Source organism: Prionailurus bengalensis, chromosome D3 (assembly GCF_016509475.1).
Source record: "Prionailurus bengalensis isolate Pbe53 chromosome D3, Fcat_Pben_1.1_paternal_pri, whole genome shotgun sequence".
NCBI classification, from domain to species: Eukaryota; Metazoa; Chordata; class Mammalia; order Carnivora; family Felidae; genus Prionailurus; species Prionailurus bengalensis.
Genome location: NC_057356.1, coordinates 90,039,698 through 90,061,896, shown reverse-complemented (window position 1 = coordinate 90,061,896; position 22,199 = coordinate 90,039,698). Strand labels below are relative to the sequence as shown.

General features: G+C 48.3%; 1 protein-coding gene across 1 annotated transcript in view; it reads right to left on the bottom strand.

Moving 5' to 3' along the window:
• Positions 1–274: 274 nt before the first annotated feature.
• CNDP1 (carnosine dipeptidase 1) overlaps positions 275–22,199 on the bottom strand; it is a 29,224-nt gene continuing 7,299 nt past the window's right edge. Inside the window, exons 4-12 of the mRNA XM_043559093.1 lie at positions 21,515–21,677; positions 20,738–20,826; positions 15,430–15,630; positions 12,678–12,762; positions 7,568–7,728; positions 6,357–6,521; positions 4,975–5,116; positions 1,686–1,833; positions 275–1,494 (exon numbers count right to left, since the gene is read on the bottom strand). Coding sequence (XP_043415028.1) covers positions 1,425–1,494; positions 1,686–1,833; positions 4,975–5,116; positions 6,357–6,521; positions 7,568–7,728; positions 12,678–12,762; positions 15,430–15,630; positions 20,738–20,826; positions 21,515–21,677 — 1,224 coding nt within the window. The 3' untranslated portion in view covers positions 275–1,424. The remainder of the gene's footprint in view (positions 1,495–1,685; positions 1,834–4,974; positions 5,117–6,356; positions 6,522–7,567; positions 7,729–12,677; positions 12,763–15,429; positions 15,631–20,737; positions 20,827–21,514; positions 21,678–22,199) is intronic.

Below are 22,199 nucleotides of genomic sequence, written 5' to 3'. Positions count from 1 at the left end.
CGTCACATGATTCAACATAATCTGGCAAGCATGAACCAAGCTTAACAATAAAGTGTATCAAACACCTGTCCATACTCTACAAATAGGAATCGATGTTCGCTACCATCAGAAGAAAAGCAGATCATTCATATAGATGCCCCCATGAAGCTGACACCTCGTGTGGTGTCCCATTTCTATGACGAGAAGCTGAATCACTAGCCTATGGTGCAGCCCTTTTAGATATGATGCTGCAACTTTTAAAACTGATATTTCAAAAACCCACAAAGAGATTAAATGTATTATGCTTTGATTTTATTTGGAATCCTAGGAGAAACATTCTTAATAAACTCTTAAATTCTTCTCCATTAATGTCATTTAAGTAATGAATTTATAAAGATTGAATTGATTTGTTTATATACACTCAACTGTAGAAAAATCACATTCTTTTTGTTTGTTTGTTTACACCATCAAATGCAATCAAGGCAAACAAGACGGTTAACTAAAATGATTACTAAATGCAGCATTAGCTGATGGCTTTAAATTTAGAATGTGTTACTGATGTCAGGGCTGATTAGATTCATTCTCTATCTAAAACCGATGCTATTAAAAGCTTTGAGCAATTTAGATGTAGTCACTGAGTAAAATTCCAGCGGGGGGAGGGAAATTCTATCAGGATTGATTCTCCTGTGGTGACTCTACGTGTGCAGGGATGTCTGGGGGGACGGGGCAGGAAGAAAGAAGAAGGTGCAGGAGAGGTGGTTGGTTGGCATGAATCCTAGAAGAGGTAAAGAGCCTTGAAATGGAAAAAGTACTCATCTTCACAACGGGAATCCCAAATGGCATAAGGATGCAACTACTGACCATTTCTGTTTCAGGACTTTCCAAGAAGCAAGGCAAAATAAACGAAGGAGAAGCAAAAGGTTAAGAGGGCATCACACTCTAGTTACTCCTCTACAAATGAACCCACAGGGAAGTCATGGTCGCCAGTGGTGGGACCAACAGTTTTACTAACAAAAGGAATGTGTGGTAAAGGAAAGGGTGATAGAAACACGGAATGAGTATGTCATGAGCACCGCCAGAACCTAAAAGCACACTGGAGTGATCAGGCCCATCGAAGTGCCAGGGAGAGTCCAGTGGAAGAACTGTCCTTGTGCTCCAAGGAAAGAGTGAGTCTCCTCCCGGGGCTCCTACAGCTGGCCTTAGGGAGATGTTGCAGGTAGCTGTGACTTCAGAAAGGTGTGCCACTGGGATGGTACACCATTTCCAATATCTGTGCCTTTAAAATGTTTTATTACTGGCCCAAATGTCGGAAGATATTTTAAATGGGAGGGAAGACATTATTTCCTGGATGGAAATTCTCTGGATATTTAGATCCTACCCCTATGCAGGGCTGCAGGAGAGGGTATCTGTCAGTAGGTCAGCTCTAAGCTGGAAGGTTCCTGTCATTACAAATGAAGCTTAGCCATCTCTAGGAAAAAGGCAGCAAATAACTTGGATCCTTCTATGTAGTTCCACCTAACAAAAGAAGAAACAAAGAGAAACATTGTTATTTCCATGCAAATGACAGGGCAAAGTAGCCTACAATGTAAATAGGAAGGTTTGGTGATGGAAATTCGATCGCCAGTATGTAGCACGACAGAGGGTTACCATGTGGAGACTTGGGGTTTGTGTGGTGAAGGACTGGCCCCTCTGAGGAATCCGCTAACCTGTTGATTTTCTCATTCTGAGAGTGTTCCCCATCATCAACAGCACCCAGCGGGAGCATCATCACACTCTTTTGGATGATATCCTGGAATATTCTGGCAATCGGTATGGTTGAGCCATCCCGGGTCATGTCTGGCTCTGTTCCAAATACTGAAACACAGGAAAGAAGGCATTCGAATAAAATAATGACAACACTACCCCTAGCGATCTTCTCAAATGCAGTGTTTGCTTTCTCTTTTCTTTTTTCTTTTTCTTTTGTATTTAACCATTAAATTTGGTGCCTGGGTTAAGTAAGCTTCTTGATATCATGCAGTTTATATTCTAAAATAGTCACTAGAGGCAAGAAGAAAACCGTGGTTGCCTTCTTTACAATTACTTACTTGGGGAAAAAAAAAAACCTTTTAGGGACACCTGGGTGGCTCAGTCTGCTGAGCGTCCAACTTCAGCTCAGGTCATGATCTCAGTTTATGAGTTCAAGCCCCACATCGGGCTCTCTGCTGTCAGCTCAGGGCCTGCTTCTGATCTTCTGCCCACCCCCTCAAAAATGAATAAATGTTTAAGAAAAACTTTTTAAATAAAATTTTTATTTTGAATTGTAAATTTTATAGAAAAGTTGCAAAAATAGTACAGAGTTCCCATATGTTCCTCACTTTGCTTTCTGTAATGTTAACATCTTGTATCAGTTAACATCTTATACCAGTAAGTTATAAAGAATAAGAAATTAGTATTGGAATAATATTATTCACTCAATTCAGACCTATTTGAATTTCACCAATCTTTCCCTTTTTCTATTCCAGGATCCAATCCAGAATCCTAACTGCTTCTTAACTCTCCTCTGGTCTGTGACACTTTCTCAGTCTTCCCTTCTCTTTCATGACCTTGATCCTCTTGAAGAGTACTGATCAGTTGTTTTGTAACCTCATCTGGGTTTGTCTGATATTTTCTCATGATTGGAAGAGGTCATGCATTTCTGGCAAGAGTATTGCAAAACAATGTACCTACTTTTATGGTTGCTTCATGAATTAAATATTTGGAAAGCGGGACTTCTTTGGTTTTATAAGCAATATATAAATAAATAGCTGTATTCAAGTGTCACCTGAATGTTGTTGTTTTTGTGCTCAGCTGTCAAGGTAGCCCATGGAATAGTTTTCATGGATATCCTAGGGTCTAGAGCCATGAGTTGAAACCGTCGAGGCTAGGGCACAAGTTGCCAGTGACGGAGGGGAGATGCAAAATAAAGACACAAAAGATAACATGCCACATGTTCTTTATCCACAGAGCGAGGTGTGAATGTGAGTCCAGGTGATGTACTTTGCTAGGAGAACTGGCTGTACACACAAGTAAACCAAAAGGTGCCTTATGCGTTCCTGCGAGAGTATTTCAGGTCTTTACTGCTGACCTGGACATTTCAATCCCACATCTCTCCTCAGCTGGCAGGGCACTTACCTTCCTGACTCTTCTTTCTCTCTTCCTGGTTTCCACAGTTTGGTGGGAACACCCTGTGAAGCCGGAGCAGCAGGAATGATTGCGTAGACAACTCTGGCTCTAAGTCTCAGACTGTCCTCGGACCTGCCCTCTAATTTTTATGGTTTTACTTTTACTATATTTTTTAAATAGACAGTGGTGAAAGCGGAATTGACCTTAATTTTATTTATTTATTTCGAGAGGGAGGGAGAGCGAAAAGAGGGTCCCAAGCAGGCTCCACATCCAGTGTGGAATAGGACGCAGGGCTCAAACTCACAGTCGTGAGATCATGACCTGAGGTGAAATCAAGAGTCGGATCCTGAACCAACTGAGCCACTCAGGCGCCCCTGTCCTCCAATTTGTAATGTCCCTGTCCTTGGTACGGATAACCCTGGTAAAGCGTCACTGTTCCCGGGTGGTCTGAACCTCGGAGTCCAGCTCAGCTCTGACTACTGTGGGGCCTGGCCTGAGGCCTCACCCAGGATATAACGCCCACAGGTCCATACAAACACGTGTCAGTGTTTTCCCACTCGGCTTTTGGGGAGACTCTGAAAATCCCCCTGCTTTTCAGAGATTCCCCTACTTTGCAGTTGTGGGCAGTGTCAGGAGCCAAAGAGACTAGGTATTCCTTCTCCCCGCCCAGGCAGCCAGGGCCCAGGCACGTGTCCCGTGCTCACCAACCGCACGATCCGGCCCAGGACTTGAAGTATGTGCCATCAAAATAGGGACCAGCGAGAAAATCCCAAGTACAGCTCTGCTGTCTTCTCTACCCTTGGACAAGCAGAGTGGCAATAAAAAAAGACCACTGGTTTTAGAGTCAGATAGGCTGGAACTGAGTTTATGTGTTTGGTAACTTTGTCCAATGATCTCATCCCCAGGAAGCACCTCTGTGGAAATCCCACGTGGCCTTGGAGCCGTTTGCATCTATGGACCTCACAGAGAGTGGAATTTGAAGACCCAAATATCGTGAGGATGGGCCCACAGTTAGACCCCTCCAGGGTGAGCCTGGCTCTTGGGGAAGGCCCTACCTTCAAGTAGTGGGTCTCGTTTCCTGTTCTCCACCTTGTGCTGGCCTAAGGCCATGAAAACGCACCCCTCCCTGTGACCAAGAAGAGTGAATCCTGGGGAGCCTGGGGGGCTCAGCCAGTTAAGCGTTCGACTCTTGGTTTCGGCACAGGTTATGATCTCACAGTTCGTGAGCTAGAGCCCCATGTTGGGCTCTGCCCTGACAGCACAGAGCCCTCCTGGGATTCTGTCTCTCCCTCTCTCTCTGCCCCTCCCCTGCTCATGGTCTCTCTAAATAAATTAATTCATTAATTTAATTTAAAGAAAGAAGATGAAGAAAAGAAAATCCCCACAGGGCGGCCCACTGTAAGCTTGCTCCCTCCATGAAATTTTAGCTCCTTCCTCATTTTTAAACCCCAGAGTTCCTTTACTTTCACGCAAATTCAGCTGTGCCCTTTAAAGGACATTTTTATATGTTGGCCATCACTTCCGTAAGTATCAGAGGCTCTCAAGTCCACCATTTTGCCCCAAATTCAGGCTTCCAGACATAAACCCTAATCCTGGCCTTGCCGCTCCCAGCTCAGTGCCCTTCAGCAAATTCCTTAATGTCCTCCAGACTTTATGAACCAGGGGAGGCTGTTGGTAGGGGCGGTGGGACAGTGTGTATGAAGAGCCCTGTGCACAGATGGCACTCAGCGACGTGGCCTTGGTGGAAAGGAGGGCCGGAGTGAAATTTGGAATGTGCTGCCTTCTCCACTGCCCCACCAGGCACCACACCTGGTCCCACGGTAAACTGGCAACTCGAGGTATCGCAAGTCTAACCTGTTTTGATGGCTCTTTTGGCCGCAAGATACTGATTATCTTTAATATTTGCCATCCACGGCTGTAGTCCCAGTGTCATAGAAACAGTCATCTGGTTGGAACTATTTCTTTTGGAGAATATATGTTCAAGATGCTGCTTCACCTGAAAAGGAACATTTTCATTTGTAAGAGAACATGTCAAGTTATTCTCACACGCAGTGACTATATAGCAATTTTTCATCCCAGACTGACAAATTCCAGTGCTGTGATTTTGCCTTCATTCTTGCAGAGGGGCCTCAGGGACAGAGAGCTTCAGTGGTTACAGAAACACTTGTCTCAGGACCCTGCAGTCCTCAGCCCTCCGCCCGCCCATCCTGACCACAGTGTCAGACTTCCGACGCCTGGTTATTATGAATTTTGGTAATTAGGAAACAATACAACTTCTCAATTTGAATATCCCTCCTTTTTAACTCGTCAGTACCTTAGTGACTATTGTGGGAACATTATGCATTTGGAAATTTCTGGAAAGTGGGGGCAATTCTGAGCTAAGCTATTAAAGAGCATTTGATCAGAGTCCTTCTCTGTCCCCTGGGCTCCATTCCAGTTGCCACAATGGAAATTCTCCCAAGAAAAACTATACTCTGAAATATCCCTCCCATTCATTCCTTCAACAAACATCTATTGACTGCCTGTCATGTGGCAGGAACTGTCCTAGGTGCTGGGAACACAGCTGTGAGCAAGAGGAAGACAGGCCTGCCCTCGAGGGGATTCGTATCTCCTGAGAAAGAGAAACAATACATCCAAAAAGAGAAGGAGGGAGGGGAAAAAACAGGGACAGAGACTGGGAAGGCGGGTATTTTGGGATGTAATTAGTGCTAAGAAGACAATAAAAGAGGTCAATGAGAGAGACTTGGGAAGAGGTATTCTTGGAGCTCATCTATCCAGAGCCTACTTTCTGTTGAACTGGAGGTAAACTGATGATAGGTTGATAATTCGGACATGTAACTCCTTCCAGATAACATTTTCATTAAAACGGCTGCTTTCAGAGTACTGATTCCAGACACCAACGGGCAAACTAACTACGGGCTTGAGCATTTCCGGCTCCATCCGGCCGTAGGCAATCAGCTTTTCCGTCTGTGTGTGAACCAATCTTGCCTTTCTGTCAACTGTTTAACGTAAAAATATTTCCCATCACTCCAACCCCAAACGGTTATTTGTCTGACTACTGTAATTGCACACAATTACAGAAAGAGATTTCACCAAACAAAAATTATATTGGTTTCTTGACGTGTGTTACAATCCCTTTTATGTTGGGAAAAAATGATACGTCAGTGCCAACAACTGAATAGCCCACTAAGCCGTGGGAGGCGGCCCTCAGAAATGGGCCAATGCACATCTGTCACCTGTTTTTCCACCACAGACGTATTCATGTGAGGGACCAGACGGATTGAAAATTTTCCGATAACTCGGCCAGGGATGACGGTTTTAGCTCCAGGCTCATCAAATGCACCCTCAATCCCGTGGATTGACAGCGATGGGTACCTCCATAGGTGCATTAGAATTTCCTCCTGAATTAAAATAAAATCATTTTACTAAATTAAAGAAGCTCAAGGAAAACTGTTCAATTGTATCGCTTGTATCGCCGATTTATGTGTATCTCTAGCACTGTTTGTGACAAGCTAATTATCACCTTCCTCAGATGTGTCTGGACTAGCCAGACAAGTGGGATCTCCCCTCCAGACCTGAGACACTCTGCTGCCTCTGGCTGACCGAGCCGCTCCACCGATGAGGGCCCCTCGTCGCTCGCGCACTCAAGTTAATAGATGGCAAAGGGGCCCTTTCAGAATTTGGGGCTTGATTATGAATTTCTACCCCCAATCATCACGATGATAAGTTGTGTAGTAAAAGCATTTTCTTTTTTCAGAAGGCTTCAAAGGACTCTGCGTATGGTTGAGCCAGTTTTCTTTGCTGCTGTGACCAAGGCGGAGCTGGTCTGAGGGAAGAGATATACTTCACGGTAACAAACTCTATCACGTCTGTTCAACAGGGTTCCCCTTCTCCTGGCAGGTCCCCCAGCCACCACACACCAGAGCAGCAAAGGTTTTAAAAAGAATAAGAAGGAGAAGGGGAAAGAAACCATCCAAATTTGTCAGAAATGAATGCTTTGGGCTCTGGTTTACTTACACTGAGGCAGCAATGTAGTAACTCACAGATTAGCCCCCAGGGCTCTTGATTTTGTCTGTTAAAATGAACAACTGGGGGTCTTGGAACTGGAATGATCAGACTCTTCCCAATCTTTAAGCAGACAGGAAGTGCAGACAGCTGAACACATTGGGTCTAATAAACTGATTTGGAAAAGCATGTCTGTGAGATGGGTGGCTGCCCCAAGGTTACATGCCCGAGGCCAGTGCTGGACAGACCCCACACAGACTTCTGGTTGATCTAGACCTTAGGGAAGTAAGTGGCCACGAAAGTGAAAATCTGCCTCAGAATTAACATCTGCTTTCAGTTCTGAGATGTGTGGATGAGCAGAACACAGTAAATCAGGAATTGGGAAAATATGATTTATTACTGTCATTCCTCTTTCAGATCAGCCATCAACTTGTGAGCATACCTTGGTGTCAAACAGAAATTTCTTAACGTGGCTGCTATGCCGGTATTCCTCCAGGTCCAGATCAATGGCTTTGTACATTTTTCTCTCTTCTTCCGTAAGAGGAGCCACTTGGTCATAGATTCCAGGGATCAGAATATGACCAGATGAGTCCACCAGGCTGCCTGCAAGGGACACGGGAAACAAAGCCAGGGAGGGCTTACGAGTGCACTGAGGTTCCGGCCCGGGCGCGGGGGCCCGGGTGACTCCTGTGGCCGCAGCGGGCCTTGTGACGGGCCCTGGTCCCCCTGGGCAGAGCCGCTAGCAGCACTCACGTCTCCAAAGGACAGAGCTGGTCTCCAGGCAGACTCAGCCTGAGCCAGACCCATTTTAATGTCTACCTCATCAGTGCAGGGATGGAAATACAGGGGTCTGCGTACATGTAACTGGGTAGGACTTAGCTGCATGACACTGGTCCTCAATTGTACCTTCTGTATCAAAAACAAGGTTCGTTTTTTAAATGTTCATCTATGCTGAGTTAAAAAGTAATATATGTTCATCATTTAAAAACTTTGTATGGGTATGTCTATACAGCATTCCTGAGGAACCAAAATCATCATTCTCAGCTTCCCCCCCATAAGAACCATAATATAATAAGTACTCATCTTCAATCAAAAGTATAAAATCCTTGAGATCAAGTCTATGAGGCATACATGATGACTACAAATGCGTTCATAGTGAATAGGCAGATATACCAGTCTGTTATTTCTGAAAGAGTTTGGGGATTCATAGGAAGGGGGGGGGGGGGAATCATCAATGAATATCTACAGAGGAAGTAGATTTAGTAAAACACTGCTCACTACCTTGAAAAAATACTTCTCAAAGCAGCAAGTAGACTAGTGGAGATGGTGAAAAATGTATGCGGGACATCGAAATTTCTCTTCGATCCACGCAGGGACTCTTATTCAAGTGAAGACACTTCGTAAAACATATGCCCCACAGGCGTAATGAGATTGTAACTTGACAATGTCAAAAAGCTACTGTGGTGCATTGTACCTTGAGGTCTTCCTGTTAAAGCTGACACTTGACAAAGCTCGGGGCTGGAGGCTCTGTGAGCACCGGTGTGTCCCCCCAGTTACGGGACACCCGCTGTGCTCAAAGAACCAGAGGAGTGCTGGGGACGCTGAGGATATGTTAAGACCCTGCTTTCGTCAGCAATGGTGCCATCTGTGGCCACACAGGCTGAATAGCAAGTGTGACCCGGCACAAGCAGACCAGCGGGTGGTCTGGCTGTCTGCGGGCACAACGGGATCCAAGGCAAACAGGCTACCAAAACCTACAGGACCAGTGGTAGGGTGGTACGTAACAGGTGTCCCAGCACTCTGAGGCCATCCTCGAAAGCAAGACCCCAAGTTTCGAGGGCATCAAGGCAGCAAAATGAGAAGGGAGGTCTTCGCTGTTCTGGTTTTCGACCACCTCCTCCTTAGCCCCTCCCCGGGTCCCCTGTGTACCTCACCCAAACTTCCACAGCCACCCTGGGGATGGTATTGCAGACCCCTATCCACCTCCCTGCGCTACTGTGTTATGGGATTCGCCGCATTTAGCCCAGCACAGCATGTGTGAAATAAGTGATACAAACCGATTGATAAAATTGAAGTTAAAAACTAAGCTGGGTGCCAAGGGATTGGGACTGGCCGTCACTGGTTAGCAGGCCACCCTCTGCACCCTCGCCAAAATCAAAACCGAACCTAAAAGCACCACCAGGAATCACCAGGTCCTCCCTTCGGGGCACGTCCCTAAAGATCTGCCGACACTCTTGTACGCAAGGACAGAGCTGCAAAAGTGCACGAAAGACAGACCCCGTCCGTAATGCGGCTGGAAAGACACAGGGAAAGAAACACCTGAGGGTCCACGAGCAAAGAGCTGTGAAGGGGAGCGGACACCCAGGAGCCGGCAGGGCGCCAGCCAGGTTGTGTGGGACGCGACCGACACGGTCTTGATGGTGAGAAGAGATGGGTGTTCGAAACGTCAAGGTCAAAACAATGAAGACCTGAGACACGCAAGCAGCAGGATGCTCAGTGTCCGTACGGGACACTGAACCGGGACATTGTTGCTGTCATCTCAGCCAGCCGTGCCAGGCATCACCGTGGGGATGGGAGTCAGGGGTCCTTGGCAAATCAGGCTGTGACGTGAGCAGGGGCCTTGCCTCACGCTCACTGCACTTGGCCGGGGCCTGGTGCGGTTTCGAGTCTCGGAGCCTGTTTTCTCAGGATGCAGGACAGCCGTCCCAGCTGCTGGCAGGACAGAGCACAGCCGACACCCCCCCGAGTCCCCCGCCCCCTGCCCCGCGCACCCACCAGCAGGGAGATTCACGGGAGGCTCAGCACGCGGTGGCCTCCAGGCGCCGCAGGACCGGCCGGAGGGAAGACACCACGCGCGCCATCCGTGCTTCTGCCCCACACGGCGTGTTCCCGCCGCGTCTTTGCCCAGTCCTCCAACACCGAACGCGTCGGCAAGAAAAAGGACGTTTGCCAAGAGTTCATCTCCCCACCCCCTCCTCATTTCCCACTTGACATCACCATCCTCCGAATGGGATGTGATTTCTGCAGCCACGAGGGCCTCGGCCGGGAGCCCAGTCTGGAAGCGCAGGGGAGGCGGAGGGTGGCACCTTTGAAAATGGCAAACGGGAAGCAAATCCAGTAATCCTTGATCCTCAGGAGGCCCCTTGGAATCTAACATTTGGTAAAAGCGCCCTGCACCCGGTGACCTCCCTGCTTTGTGGCTTTTAGGTGAGGGCAGGGAGTAGGAATGCCCACAGAGGAATGCCCAGGAGCAGAGGGCTCTGTGCAGACAGTATGTCCACCCCCACCTCCTCCGACCTCCCATGTACACCCCACTCTAAGCCTCTTTGAAAACAGGAACTTGCGGTGTTCCCGGGGCCAGGGGGAGCTCCCCGTATCCCACTGGTGGAGACTCCATGCCTTTCATACCATTGGCACTCAACACACGTTTGTGACTCATTAGCACTCATGGTTACCGGGATCACACAGACAAGGAGCGAGGACAGAGAGATTAGGAACTTGCACAAGGTCACACAGCAGCACCTGACTAACGTGTAGGGCACCTGCCAGTCTGCAGGGGGGAGAACCCAACAGAACCCGCTCTTCCTGACATCCGAACGTGCAGCGGCCCTCAGGGAGAGCCCGGGAGCCAAGATGCTGCCGGGGTCAGCAAGCAAAATCCCTGCTTGTCATCTGATCAATGCTGCAGTTCAACCGTATGTCCTTCAGGTCTTTCTACAAAGCATATGAAAGCCATAGAGAAGACCCAGTCCAGAGTCACTTCACTATGGATTATTTGATTTGTCTCAAAAATAAAAGAAAGTGAAACCATGTGCTTTTCATTCTGTTCGTGATCCTGATCGGATTGTTCTTAACGGAACCATATGCATTTGTAGGACTAAACGGAATTCTATGCCTGGGTGAAACCATACAGTCTAAGAGGATGCAATGCAGCAATCGTGATTGGGGGGGATTGAAATGTACCATAAAGATTTGATGATGCTGTTCTTAAGGAAAAGAAAATTAGCTCTGGTAAAACAGAAGATTAACTCTTTTTCCCCCCACAATACCGAGTTGCATGCTATGTGAATTCTTCTGGAAACAATTTAAAAACTTTAAAAGAGAATGGATTGTTGTATTCCGCCTGATATTTTCAAGCATGTGAGATATGGTCTAAGAGTTATATTTTAGGAAAAGTAGAAGGTCATAAAGGAATAGATAGATGATAGATAAAGAGACAGAAAGAACAGGGGCACTGGGTGGCTCAATCAGTTAAGCGTCCAACTCTTGATTTCGGTTCAAGTGATGATCTCACAGTTCAAGCTCCACATCGGGCTCTGTGTGGACAGTGTGGAGCATGCTTGGGATTCTCTCTCTCTCTCTCTCTCTCTCTCTCTCTCTCTCCCTCTCCCACACCCCATCTGCCCCTCCCCTCTCATGAGCTCTTTCTCCCTCTCTCTCTCTCTCTCTCTCTCTCAAAATAAATAAACTTAAAAAAAAAAAAGACAGACAGGACAGACAGATGGGAGATAAATGACAGATAGCATAGCTAGATAACACATGACAGATGGATAGATTTCATTATTTACTTTGGGGAATGAATGAGCAAGAAACTCTATAAGTAAAAACAGTTCTGAAGACCCTAATGGCGCAGGTGGACTGATGGTGCCCTCTCGAGACTGCCGAGGCCAAGGGGATACAAGCCAGGGGGCCAGAGGTGACGCTGTGTCCACACACGAAGAAAAGAGACTTTTTCTAGCTGACTCCCATAGCGGACATGCTTTTTGGGACATGTCTGGCCCAAAAGGGACACGTTGTAAAGCTTTCACAGAAGTACCCTTTGTGCCAAGTGAAGACAGATCCAAGTATTGTGGGGTCTGATGCTTCCCTGAGAACCTCTTTTTTTAAAAGAACACCCAGTTATGAACACAAAAGCACAGAGTCCCTGCCAAGCCTGCAAAAGGGGCTCATCCAAGTGAGGCCCCTGAATATGAAGCTTCCTTGAACTCCCGGCATCCAGCCGGATGCTGGGCAGGCCGACATAAGCAAGAGATACAGGAAGAATCAAGGTGATCGGGGTGGGCACTCTGGCTCTCTGGAAACACACACACGTACACATGACCTCCGCTTCCGTACCCCAGACACGCTGCAAGGTCAGGGGCAGGCAGCCACGAGCAGACCCAGCGGAGTCCTTGTGCCACTGGGGGCCACAGCAACCTGGACGAAAGGAGCCAAGTGGTGCTGATGTATTTGGCATCATCTCTGGATGCTTCTCCAGAAGGGTCTCTCTGCTAGTGACCCCGAGCGTGGCCAGTTGCGTCACAATATCCAGTAAAAGAAAAGGGGGTGAATTGAGGAAGAGCTTCAGTCCATGAACAAAAGTAATGTGGACTCAGTAAGCCCAAGGAACATTTAGCCAAAGCGGGGGAAGCTAGGAATACGGTTCTTCCTCTACTCGACCCTTACTCAGAACTGGCTTGGAAGCCAAGGGAGGAGAGATGCACTGAACCAAACAGAACTGTATTCCAGTAGGCTCCCCAGTGATTAAAAAGCGAAATGAAATAAGACATTACCAAGAAGTGCAACCAAATCAGCCATTGGCTCATGGAGGATGCCACCAAAGGTTCCTGAATGAAAATCTTGATCTCGGCATTTCACCTGGAAGGCAGGCAAGAGAGAAGACAGGTGCTTACCCCTGTGGTAGCTCTGGCAGCAGCTATCACGTGGTCGGACACACCCCACGTGCTGTCCCTCAGGACTCGGGTGGATACTTCCCGGTCACAGTGCGTGGGGCACCTCCCGCGTCTTCATTTCCTGTTCTTTCCTGCATCCTCTGAAGCTGATTTCAGTCCCCAACTGTCCCTCCAACATGGCTCTGTCTGAGGCCAGCAGCCCCTTCCCCAAGGGGCTGACGTCTCTGTAGCCCAACCCTGCCTGTCACTCAGCCCTCCTTCCAGAAACCTCCTCTTTGTCCTTTTCTTACAACTCCACTGGTGTCTCCATTGGTAACTTCTTCCCTGCCTCCCGCCCTGGAGCTCCGTCCCTGGCTCCTACTCCCTCTACACACAGAACTTCAAGAACCCCTTCCCTAGGAGGCGCCCGGGGGGCTCAGTCGGTTAAGCACCCAACCCTGGCTCAGGTCACAATCTCGCCGTTCATGGGTTCAAGCCCCGCGTTGGTTTCCGTGCTGACAGCTCAGGGTCTGGCACCTGCTTCAGCTTCTGTGTCTCCCCCTCTCTCTGCCCCTCCCTGCCTTGTGCTCTCTCTCTCTTTCTGTCAAAAATAACCATTAAAAACATAACAAATAAAAATGAAAAAAGAACTGCCTCTCTGTGCTTCATTTACCACCTCCACACCCTTCCGTGTCCATCCCTGGAGGTCTGGCCTTTCACCTACCACTCATCTGACCTCAAAATGTTGGTTGCTCGCGGTGCATAGTACTTTGGTGTGCTCCCAGTTCCTGAAATCCTGTAGATGTGGAGGGGAGCTGCGCCTCTGCTCCCACAGCTACCTCCTACCAGCTCACCCATTTCCAAAAGAAGAACAGACACGGGTCCTGCAAACCTGTCACCTTAAAGTTATCTTTGACTTCAGTGCACCCCACACCCAATCTGCTACCAGCTCCTAATGAGTTGCGTTGAAATGTCTCTCTGGTTCGTTCCCCCCATCTCTCCCGCCGGGTTGGTCTTCCCCTCCTCCGGTCCATCTTCAAAGCACTGCCAGACGCATCTTCCGTTGAGTCACTTAAGCTTCAAACCTCTACTTCATGAGGCAGTCACACTAACTACAGCACTGTGGGGCCTGCAGAGTCCCACCTCCAAAGTCTTTCCCACCTTCCCCCCACCCCCGATTCTCCTGTCACTTCCTGCACCTGCTCGTGGCCTCCCTTGACCAAGCCAGGATCTCCGCACCTGTTGTCCTCCTGTCTCCCCTCAGCCCTGCATCGCCCATCACTTCTAACCGTCTGTGGCCAGTGGTGCTCTTGGCCGTTCCCTCGTCCCTCCATCACACCGCCTGGAAGGACCTCAGCCCTGGGTCAGCCCTGCCCACCGGGGCCTTCTCCTTCCCTGGCTACTGAGCTCGGCTGCTAACAATGACCCAGCTGCAGGGCAGGGGACTCTCCCTGCCCAAGCCTCCCCGGCGCTTGATCATGATCCGGTCCGTTCTCCCACCCAGTCCCCAGTCACCCTGTGGCAGGCAGACGTACTTCCTACTCAGCAGAGACCCAGAGACGCAGTGGGACAGATGTCCTGCACGTTCTCCCTCGGCAGTGTCATCCTGCACCTGCTCAGAAGAGCTTAGGACCCCCCCCCCCCGCCGCCCCCGTGCCTTTGTTCTCATAAACCCCCTGCTCCCTCGGAGCTTTTCGGTTGCCTCCTGAAGGTGCCCAGACCCGGTGCCCCTCTAGACGTCCTCTCATGTCACGCCTTCTCAAGGCCAAGTCTTTGAGAGAGGTTTCCACAAGGACCTCGCTGCTTCTCCCTCCCATGTCTTCAAGCGTCTGGGTCTCTGGGCAGTAAACTCCTCGAGGGCAGGGGCTGTTTCTGTCAGGCTGTCTGGCCTGGGATTCAGCCTCCTCACATCTGGTGAGCAGAAGGCACACGCTGCCATTTAAGTGCCTGTGAGCGCGTGAGCATTTCCACCTTCTCTACACCCTCCCATGCTCACAGCAGTCTGGTGTGGACAGGGCATGTGTGGCTAGTGTGCACCCTGTTACACGAGGACACACGAAGTGGCTGAAAACCTACTGATCACCCAGGGAGGGCCGTCTGGCTCTAAAGTGCTATCGTATGACTAGAAAAGTTAAAGGAAGCCGAACCGGACCTCCTACTCAGGGATCCCAATGACCCTGGGAGGGGATCACTGGGCCCACTTTACAGGTAAGGAAATGGAGGCTCCGAGTGAAGGAGCCTGCACAAGGCTGCACAGGGAGTGAGCCAGAATTCCCATCAGCCTCAGCCATGCAGGTGCCCCCCCTCCTCCCCCTGCCATAGGGCTCCTGCCCCTCCTTTCGGCAGCCTGGGCCCCATCAGGCAGTCTCCTTACCCCCTGAACTGCTCTTCTCACCTCCAAACTCCACAGCTGTGCTTCCTAAACCTTTTGGTTTTGTGAGTCACAAACCCCTGTATCCTCTCTCCAGAAAAATGCACACAGCACAGCCACTCTGTTTGGGGGGCTTCCTGAATCCCCCGTCCTGAGACCTCCATGACCTCCGTGACCCGGCCAAGCCTCCAGGTCAGAACTCTCCTCTCTCAAGAGCTTTCTCTCTTCCCTCCAAGATCCCAGGACGGACTCCTCCCTCGCCCTCCTGGAGCTTGCAAATACCTCCACCCTGAAGTAGCTGTTCCCTCTCGTGCCGTAGGTGAGGGCCGGCTTCCCCTGGTTGATCCACAGGTTATCTGAAATCACGACGTAGTCTACACTGGAAAAGAACCGGTCCTTTTCTTTTCTGACCAGTTCCTCCAGGGCAACAGAACCGGCTTCTTCCATGCCTTCGATGATGAATTTGATATTCACTGGGAGATCCTGAATCAGATTAACAACAGAACAAACCATTCTGTCAAAAACTTGCACAACATGCCCATTCATCTTTTCGGATCCAGAAGTAGTTCGCGTGTGACATAAATACATCACCACACACATTCAACGTACGGGTTGTCCACATACCCAACGGCTCCATTTATAACAAAGGGGTCAGACCTAAGACCAGGAAGGAGAATTCAAGGGAAGGCCCAGCGTACGGCCTCCAGCATGACCCATCGATTCAGCGTGGACCACAAAGGACTCGGGGAAGGAATTCCTACCGAAAAAGCAACGTCTACACTTCAGGGCTCGGCTGGGCCGCCACAGAGATGGGCACCTTCCTCCCTCTCCCCAAAAGGAACCTTTCAAGAAAGGTTACTCGATTACAAATCTTTTTCTGTTCTCGTAATTCTGAGCGTGATAAATGAGAACTCCTTCCTTTGAACGACTGTCTAATGTTTAAGCCTCAGGATAATTTTTATTTCAAGTATCTGTTATTTTTCAGCTTTGAGTTCAATCTGCCTTTTAACTTATTCAAAGGCTTTGATCTTGCAGCAAAATGGAACTCAGGTTTTTCTCTAGCTAATATTAGGGCACAGAATAGCTCCTTTAAAATTTTTACAATGTGCCTTTCCCCAATTCGGTTTTGATCTTTTTGTATCTTTATAATTTATAACTTCATATCTTTGAGAGCCACATGAAGAGGAGAGGTCAAAGTCTTTTCCTGGAGCATAAAACATGCACAGGAGAACTCTAGAAGTAATTCCATGCAGATAATCAATGGCACAAACATACTAATTAGTTTTAACGAGTGGGATTGACTCACCAAAGATTAACAAAGGCAGGATGAGCGGAGGATTATATATTAGAAATTAAGTGACCTTCGGTCATTCAGTTGGTTAAGGGCATTTGGGGATAACGATTTGTTCAAATGTATCCCTTGGGTACATTTATTTCTATGTGTCTTAAGAAGTTAAGCTGAAGTTCTGAAATATTAATATTTGAAAGCTCTTTATTAACATTTAACTAGAAAACAATTGCTGAGAAGTAGTTGGAAAGCTTAAGAATTTTCTGGCAAAATGTGATTAACACAACACAAGCCAGTAGCTGCTACGTGTTGGGGGAGGCAGACGGCACAGCTGTCCGCTCTGTCACTGACACCCAAGGCGCCCGAGACGAGCTGCTCCACTCCTCGGCCACTCACCTATCCACCTACGCGGTATGGGTGTTAACAGTTGTCTGCCTCTCGGTGAAATTAGCCACTGAGGTGAGGTGCATTTGCGCGCTCGATAAGCAAGACACAGAGAGAGGACGGGAGGGCAGAACAGGAGGGCACCAGCAAGGAAGAAACCACACTGCAAAGGGCCTCACACTCCCGGGCTCGGAGCTCCTCCTACCTGGGACTTCATCTACTCCACTCTAGGTTCCTAAGGTCGAGGGGACTATTCCTAGTTCACACATCAGGTAAATGAGGCTCCAAGAGATTAACTGATTTGTCCAAGGGCAGTGAACATCTCTTCTGTTTTTGTTTTGTTTTTTAATTTTTTTAATGTTTTATTTATTTTTGAGAGAGAGAGAGAGACAGAGACAGAGACAGAGTATGATCTGGGCAGGGGCAGAGAGACAGGGAAAAAGAATCCACAAAGCAGACTCCAGGCTCTGAGCTGTCAGCACAGAGCCCGATGTGGGGCTCAAACCTGTGAACCATGAGATCATGACCCAAGCCAAAGTCGGATGCCCAAACGACTGAGCCACCCAGGTGCCCCTCTTCTGTTTTGTTTGTGATCGTGTGCATTTCAGAGTTGAAATTTAAAAAGCAAAGCAAACTTTGGCCTTTATATATAGGAACTTTATTATAAATATTGCTTTCTCCCTAGGAAGGAAGGAAGGAAGGAAGGAAGGAAGGAAGGAAGGAGACAAATAGAAGGAGGGCAGGAGGGAGGAAACAGAGAGAGAGGGAGGAAGGAAAGAGATAGAGACACAGAGGAAGAAAGGAAGGAAGGAAGGAAGGAAGGAAGGAAGGAAGGAAGGAAGGAAGGAAGAGAAAGAAAGAAAGAAAGAAAGAAAGAAAGAAAGAAAGAAAGAAAGAAAGAGAGAAGGAGGGAGGGAGGGAGGAGGGAAGGAAGAAAGGAAATAAGGAAGAAGACACAGAAAGAATGTAGAAAGAACTAAAGAAAGAGAAAAAGAAAGAGAAACCAAGATCATGTTAAACACTCAGGGCTTATTTAAGCAGGTATGACAACTCGGGAGGCAGCTTTGTAGGGGGTCAACGGGACCCAGCCAGAACAATGGGCTCACTTAGGAAGCTCGTCTTTCTCAGTGAGATAAAGCAGTGGAGTCAAGAGCGGTTACATCCCTCTCTTCTGCTCTGTCTCAGAAGAAAATGAACTCCTGAAAGAGAAGCCCCTGGCTGCCGATGAAATTGCCTCTAGGAAAACATGGGGCAGAGTCAGGACCTGCTCTGACGGACAGGATTTGGAAGAGGCCATCCAGGAGGGTGGGCTGGCTTGCTCTGCCTGGCACCTGGACACAGACCCCTCCTTCCCCAGGTCTCCTTGGAACAGGCTGGATGGAGACCCACACAGCGGGACCCCCACCTCGAGCCTCCTCTGTCCTAGACAGGGTGTGCTGCTCTCAGAGCCTTTGGCTGGGGCTGGGGTGGGGACGACGGGCAGAGGGTCTGCTTCCTCTGTGACTGGTGACACCTTCCTTTTTGCCCATGAAGTCACCCGGTGGGCCCCATTTCCTTTTTAAATATCCAATCTTCAAATGGTTAATTCAATGAAGTCATGTGAGCAAGAGGAGAGGAAGGTAGAAAGGTTACACATTTCGGTCCCACAAAATCCTTCCGCACTCCAGAGGCACAGAGCTAATGCTTTGTGGAGCCCAGACAGGAACCGAGTGTAATAAATGTGCATGTCCCAGAACCAACAGAGCCAACCCAAGCTTCCTTCTTCTTGTAATACCGCATCGAACAAGATAGGTGCAAAATGTCAACCCTATGACTTAACTTAGACGCCCCATTCCAAACTGCACTTCAAGGAATATTCCACAATGGACGCCTCATAAGTAAGTCCTGAGAAGAAGGGAAGCTCTGGCTCAAAGGGCCTTGAAGAACTTCCTAAAACGCCGAGGCCATCTCAGTGTACCCAGAGACCCCAGGGCCATGAAGCAGGTCCGCTGTGAGCTAGGGAATGAGGCCAGGACCATGGGGACCTGTATTTGCAGCCCCTGGACCTCTCGGGTGTCTGGAGCACAGTAGGTGCTCTGAGCTTAATGCACAGGGAGAAGCCGGCAGGCGGCTTTCCTTGGGAAGTGCCTTAGGAGTTGGGGTGCAACGGTGGTGCCTCCCCTCCTTCCTCTCCTCTCTGCCATCTCCATTTGAAACGGCCCCTCCCACCACGTCTAGCCCTAGAGCTGCCTCCTCTCCAGGAAGATTCCCTGAACTTGCAGCTGGCTTGGGCTCTGCGTGGGGATTTCCCAGCCTTCCCCAGAACAGGGAGCACGGACAGGGGCTAGGAGGGCCCTGTCTCTCCCTGCCATCATGCTCACCAACTCGACGGGCTAACTCAGTGCCAAATGGAAATACGCCATCAACTAAACAGTGTTGGAAAGCTGACCACCCAAATCAATGCCCTCATTTTTTACAGAGCAGAATCTGAGGCCCAGAGAGATTAACTCTCTTGCCCGTGGCCACACGGCTAGATTGAATCCTCTGTTTGGAGTCTAACCACATTCGTTAGTAGGAGGAGAGTGGTGTGAGTTGAAACCACCCTTGGAGAACATCGCATGAGACCGTTAAAGATGCAAGCTTGGGTCCACCAATGCCATCCTCCGGTGGCCTGAAAGAGGAGGTCCCCCTCCTCAGGCTGCACTCCTACCTTTCCGTGCCCTGACTTGGACACCTATTGAAACCACTTTTCACACAAATGGAAAGAGATCTGAGGATTCAGACAGAACGTCACATACCAGAGAGTTCTATCTTGATAATCTGTAAAGCAGCTAATACGTTCTTTAAGGTGCATGTCTGTCTCTATTAATGAAGCCATATCTCGTGTTAAGGAGGAGGAGAAGACAAAAAAGACAAGCTAAAGTAAGATAAAGATAAAAGAGACAAGATAAAGATAGGAGACCAGACAAGAGAAAGATAAAAAGACGAGTGCAGACTCCTCCTGTGCTTTGTGTTTTGTTTTTAACTGTGGTCAACAGCACAGGCTCAAAGTACAGCACCACCCCTGCCCCAGACCAGCGGGCAGCCTCAGAAAGTCCCTTTGTTTTCCCAGGCCTCAAGTTCCTCATCTGTGAAGTGGGTGTGACGGTAACCCACACCCCTGGAGACTGCTGGGAACAGAAGAGGACACAGCGCAATTTTAAGCTTGGAGCACCGTGACACAAAGCACGCTGCCTTTATTGTCATCGTCATCCTCATCTTTGTCATCCTTGTCGTCATCATTGCCCTCGTCATCACTATCACCCTTGTCCTCGTCATCATCATGATCGTCATTGTCATCATTATGTCCTCACCATCGTCATCACCATCATCGTCGTCGTCAGTGTCCACATGTCATTGTCATCACTGTCAACATCAATGTCCACATCATTGTCATTGTCATCATCATTGTCATCATCACTGTCATTGTCATCATCACTGTCCACATCATTGTCATTGTCATCATGTCATCATCGTCATCATCATGTCATCATCACTGTCATCGTCATCATCAATGTCTACATCATCATCATTGTCATCATCATCGTCATTGTCAGTGTCCACATCGTCATTGTCATTGTCGTCACTGTCAACATCAATGTCCACATCATCGTCATTGTCATCATCATATCATTGTCATCATCATCATCATCGTCATCATCACTGTCATCGTCATCATCAGTGTCCACATCGTCATGGTCATTGTTGCCAATCGCCATCCTCGTCATTGCCATCTTCACCATCACCACCACCTGCACTGTCATCATCACCATCATCATAATGGTCATCATCATCAACGCTGTCACCTTCACTGCCATGATCGTCCTTGTCATCATCATCATTGTGATCATAGTGACCAATGCTGACAATATCCCCTCCCAAACACAGCTGGTTACCTACTTCTTCCAGGGCTCTGAAGGCGCTCACAGCATTAATCCACGCTAAAACGGGGCCCTTGTTGTCTGTTGCTCCACGACCATAAAGTTTTCCTTTAAAAATAGGGGAAGGACTTTGAGAAAGGCACAGACACCGCTGCCAAGTTGAGCAAGTTAAAAACAAAGGTAGTTTTATGGGTAATCATTTTAACAGTACTTTCTATTTTTCCAGGCACAAATCGTGCTTTGAGATCACCATGTCCGATTTCTTCTGTACAAACAGTATGGCCATCAGCTAGTTAGATAATACAAACTAATTTGCAATATACAAATCCCTCTGGCCTTAATAGGAATTAGCCCTTTTAGCCAAGCTCGCTGGAAAGGACCTGCGGACCTGTTGTGGAATGCCATGTAACACAGCCTCTCCTTTCAAGAGTTTATAATTTGCATGAGAATGAAAACAGGGTATGTGTGTATCTCCATTAACCTTTCTTCTTTTCTTTAAAAAACATAATTTCACTCAGTACTTTAACAAAGGAAACTGTGTGACCCGGACGACTGCCTTCCTCCCAAGAACCCCCATCTTGGGAGTTAACTCGCCCAAGAGCATGCATCACGTGCACAGCTGTAGTTTATTTCACAAATGACTAACAGCCAGCCTTGTTGGACAACTGGTAGACTATAAGACTGGCAGCATTTTGTTGATCCCTAACGGTGACGGGATAGGAGTCACATCTTTAGTCCCCAAGCCTTGTAGGCAATCCCTTATCCACAAAGAACCCAACACTGATGCATCACTGACCATCCACTTCCGTCAGCGTGTAAGGGTCTGTGAGCCACCCATCTTCCTGTCTAGCAGGCTGCACGTCCAAGTGGCCATAGAAGCACACGGTGGGCTTTTTTGGGTCATTTCCCAGTTCGGCCAGGATGATGGGAGGTATCGGGAGAGTCTGACCATCAGGCAGCTGCAGAAGAAAAAGAGGTCACATAAAAAAATAAATAAATAAATGTTGTCTAGTTCTCCCAGAAAAATTCAGACATGAGATTAGGAGTCCTGTTTTGTGTCTACCCATGGTCTTTTGTAGAGCCCACATAGTTTTTCTGATCATCCCTTTATCTACATTTAAAAAGGGTACCATGAGCCACTTAATTAAAACCTAAAATGTAGTGAAAAATACTTTTTTAGATGCATGGTGACAGTCAGCTGAATCGAATATGCTCTTCAGTATGAACTCAGACTCCAAAGGCCTAAATCCAGTAGACATGGTTCTGGAAAACAGACCATTCAGGGATTCATCAATGCTGACACGGGTGCAACGGCACTTGGATGGAGGATCGCCATTTGTGACCGAGACGCAGTAATAAGCCGTAACTCTGATGCAAGACTGCGTCCTTTGAGAAAGGTACATTTGAATGTAAGGGAAAGGTCGGTTTGGGAGTAACTGGAACCACACGTGAAGGATGTGAATAGAATACGGAGGGGGGCC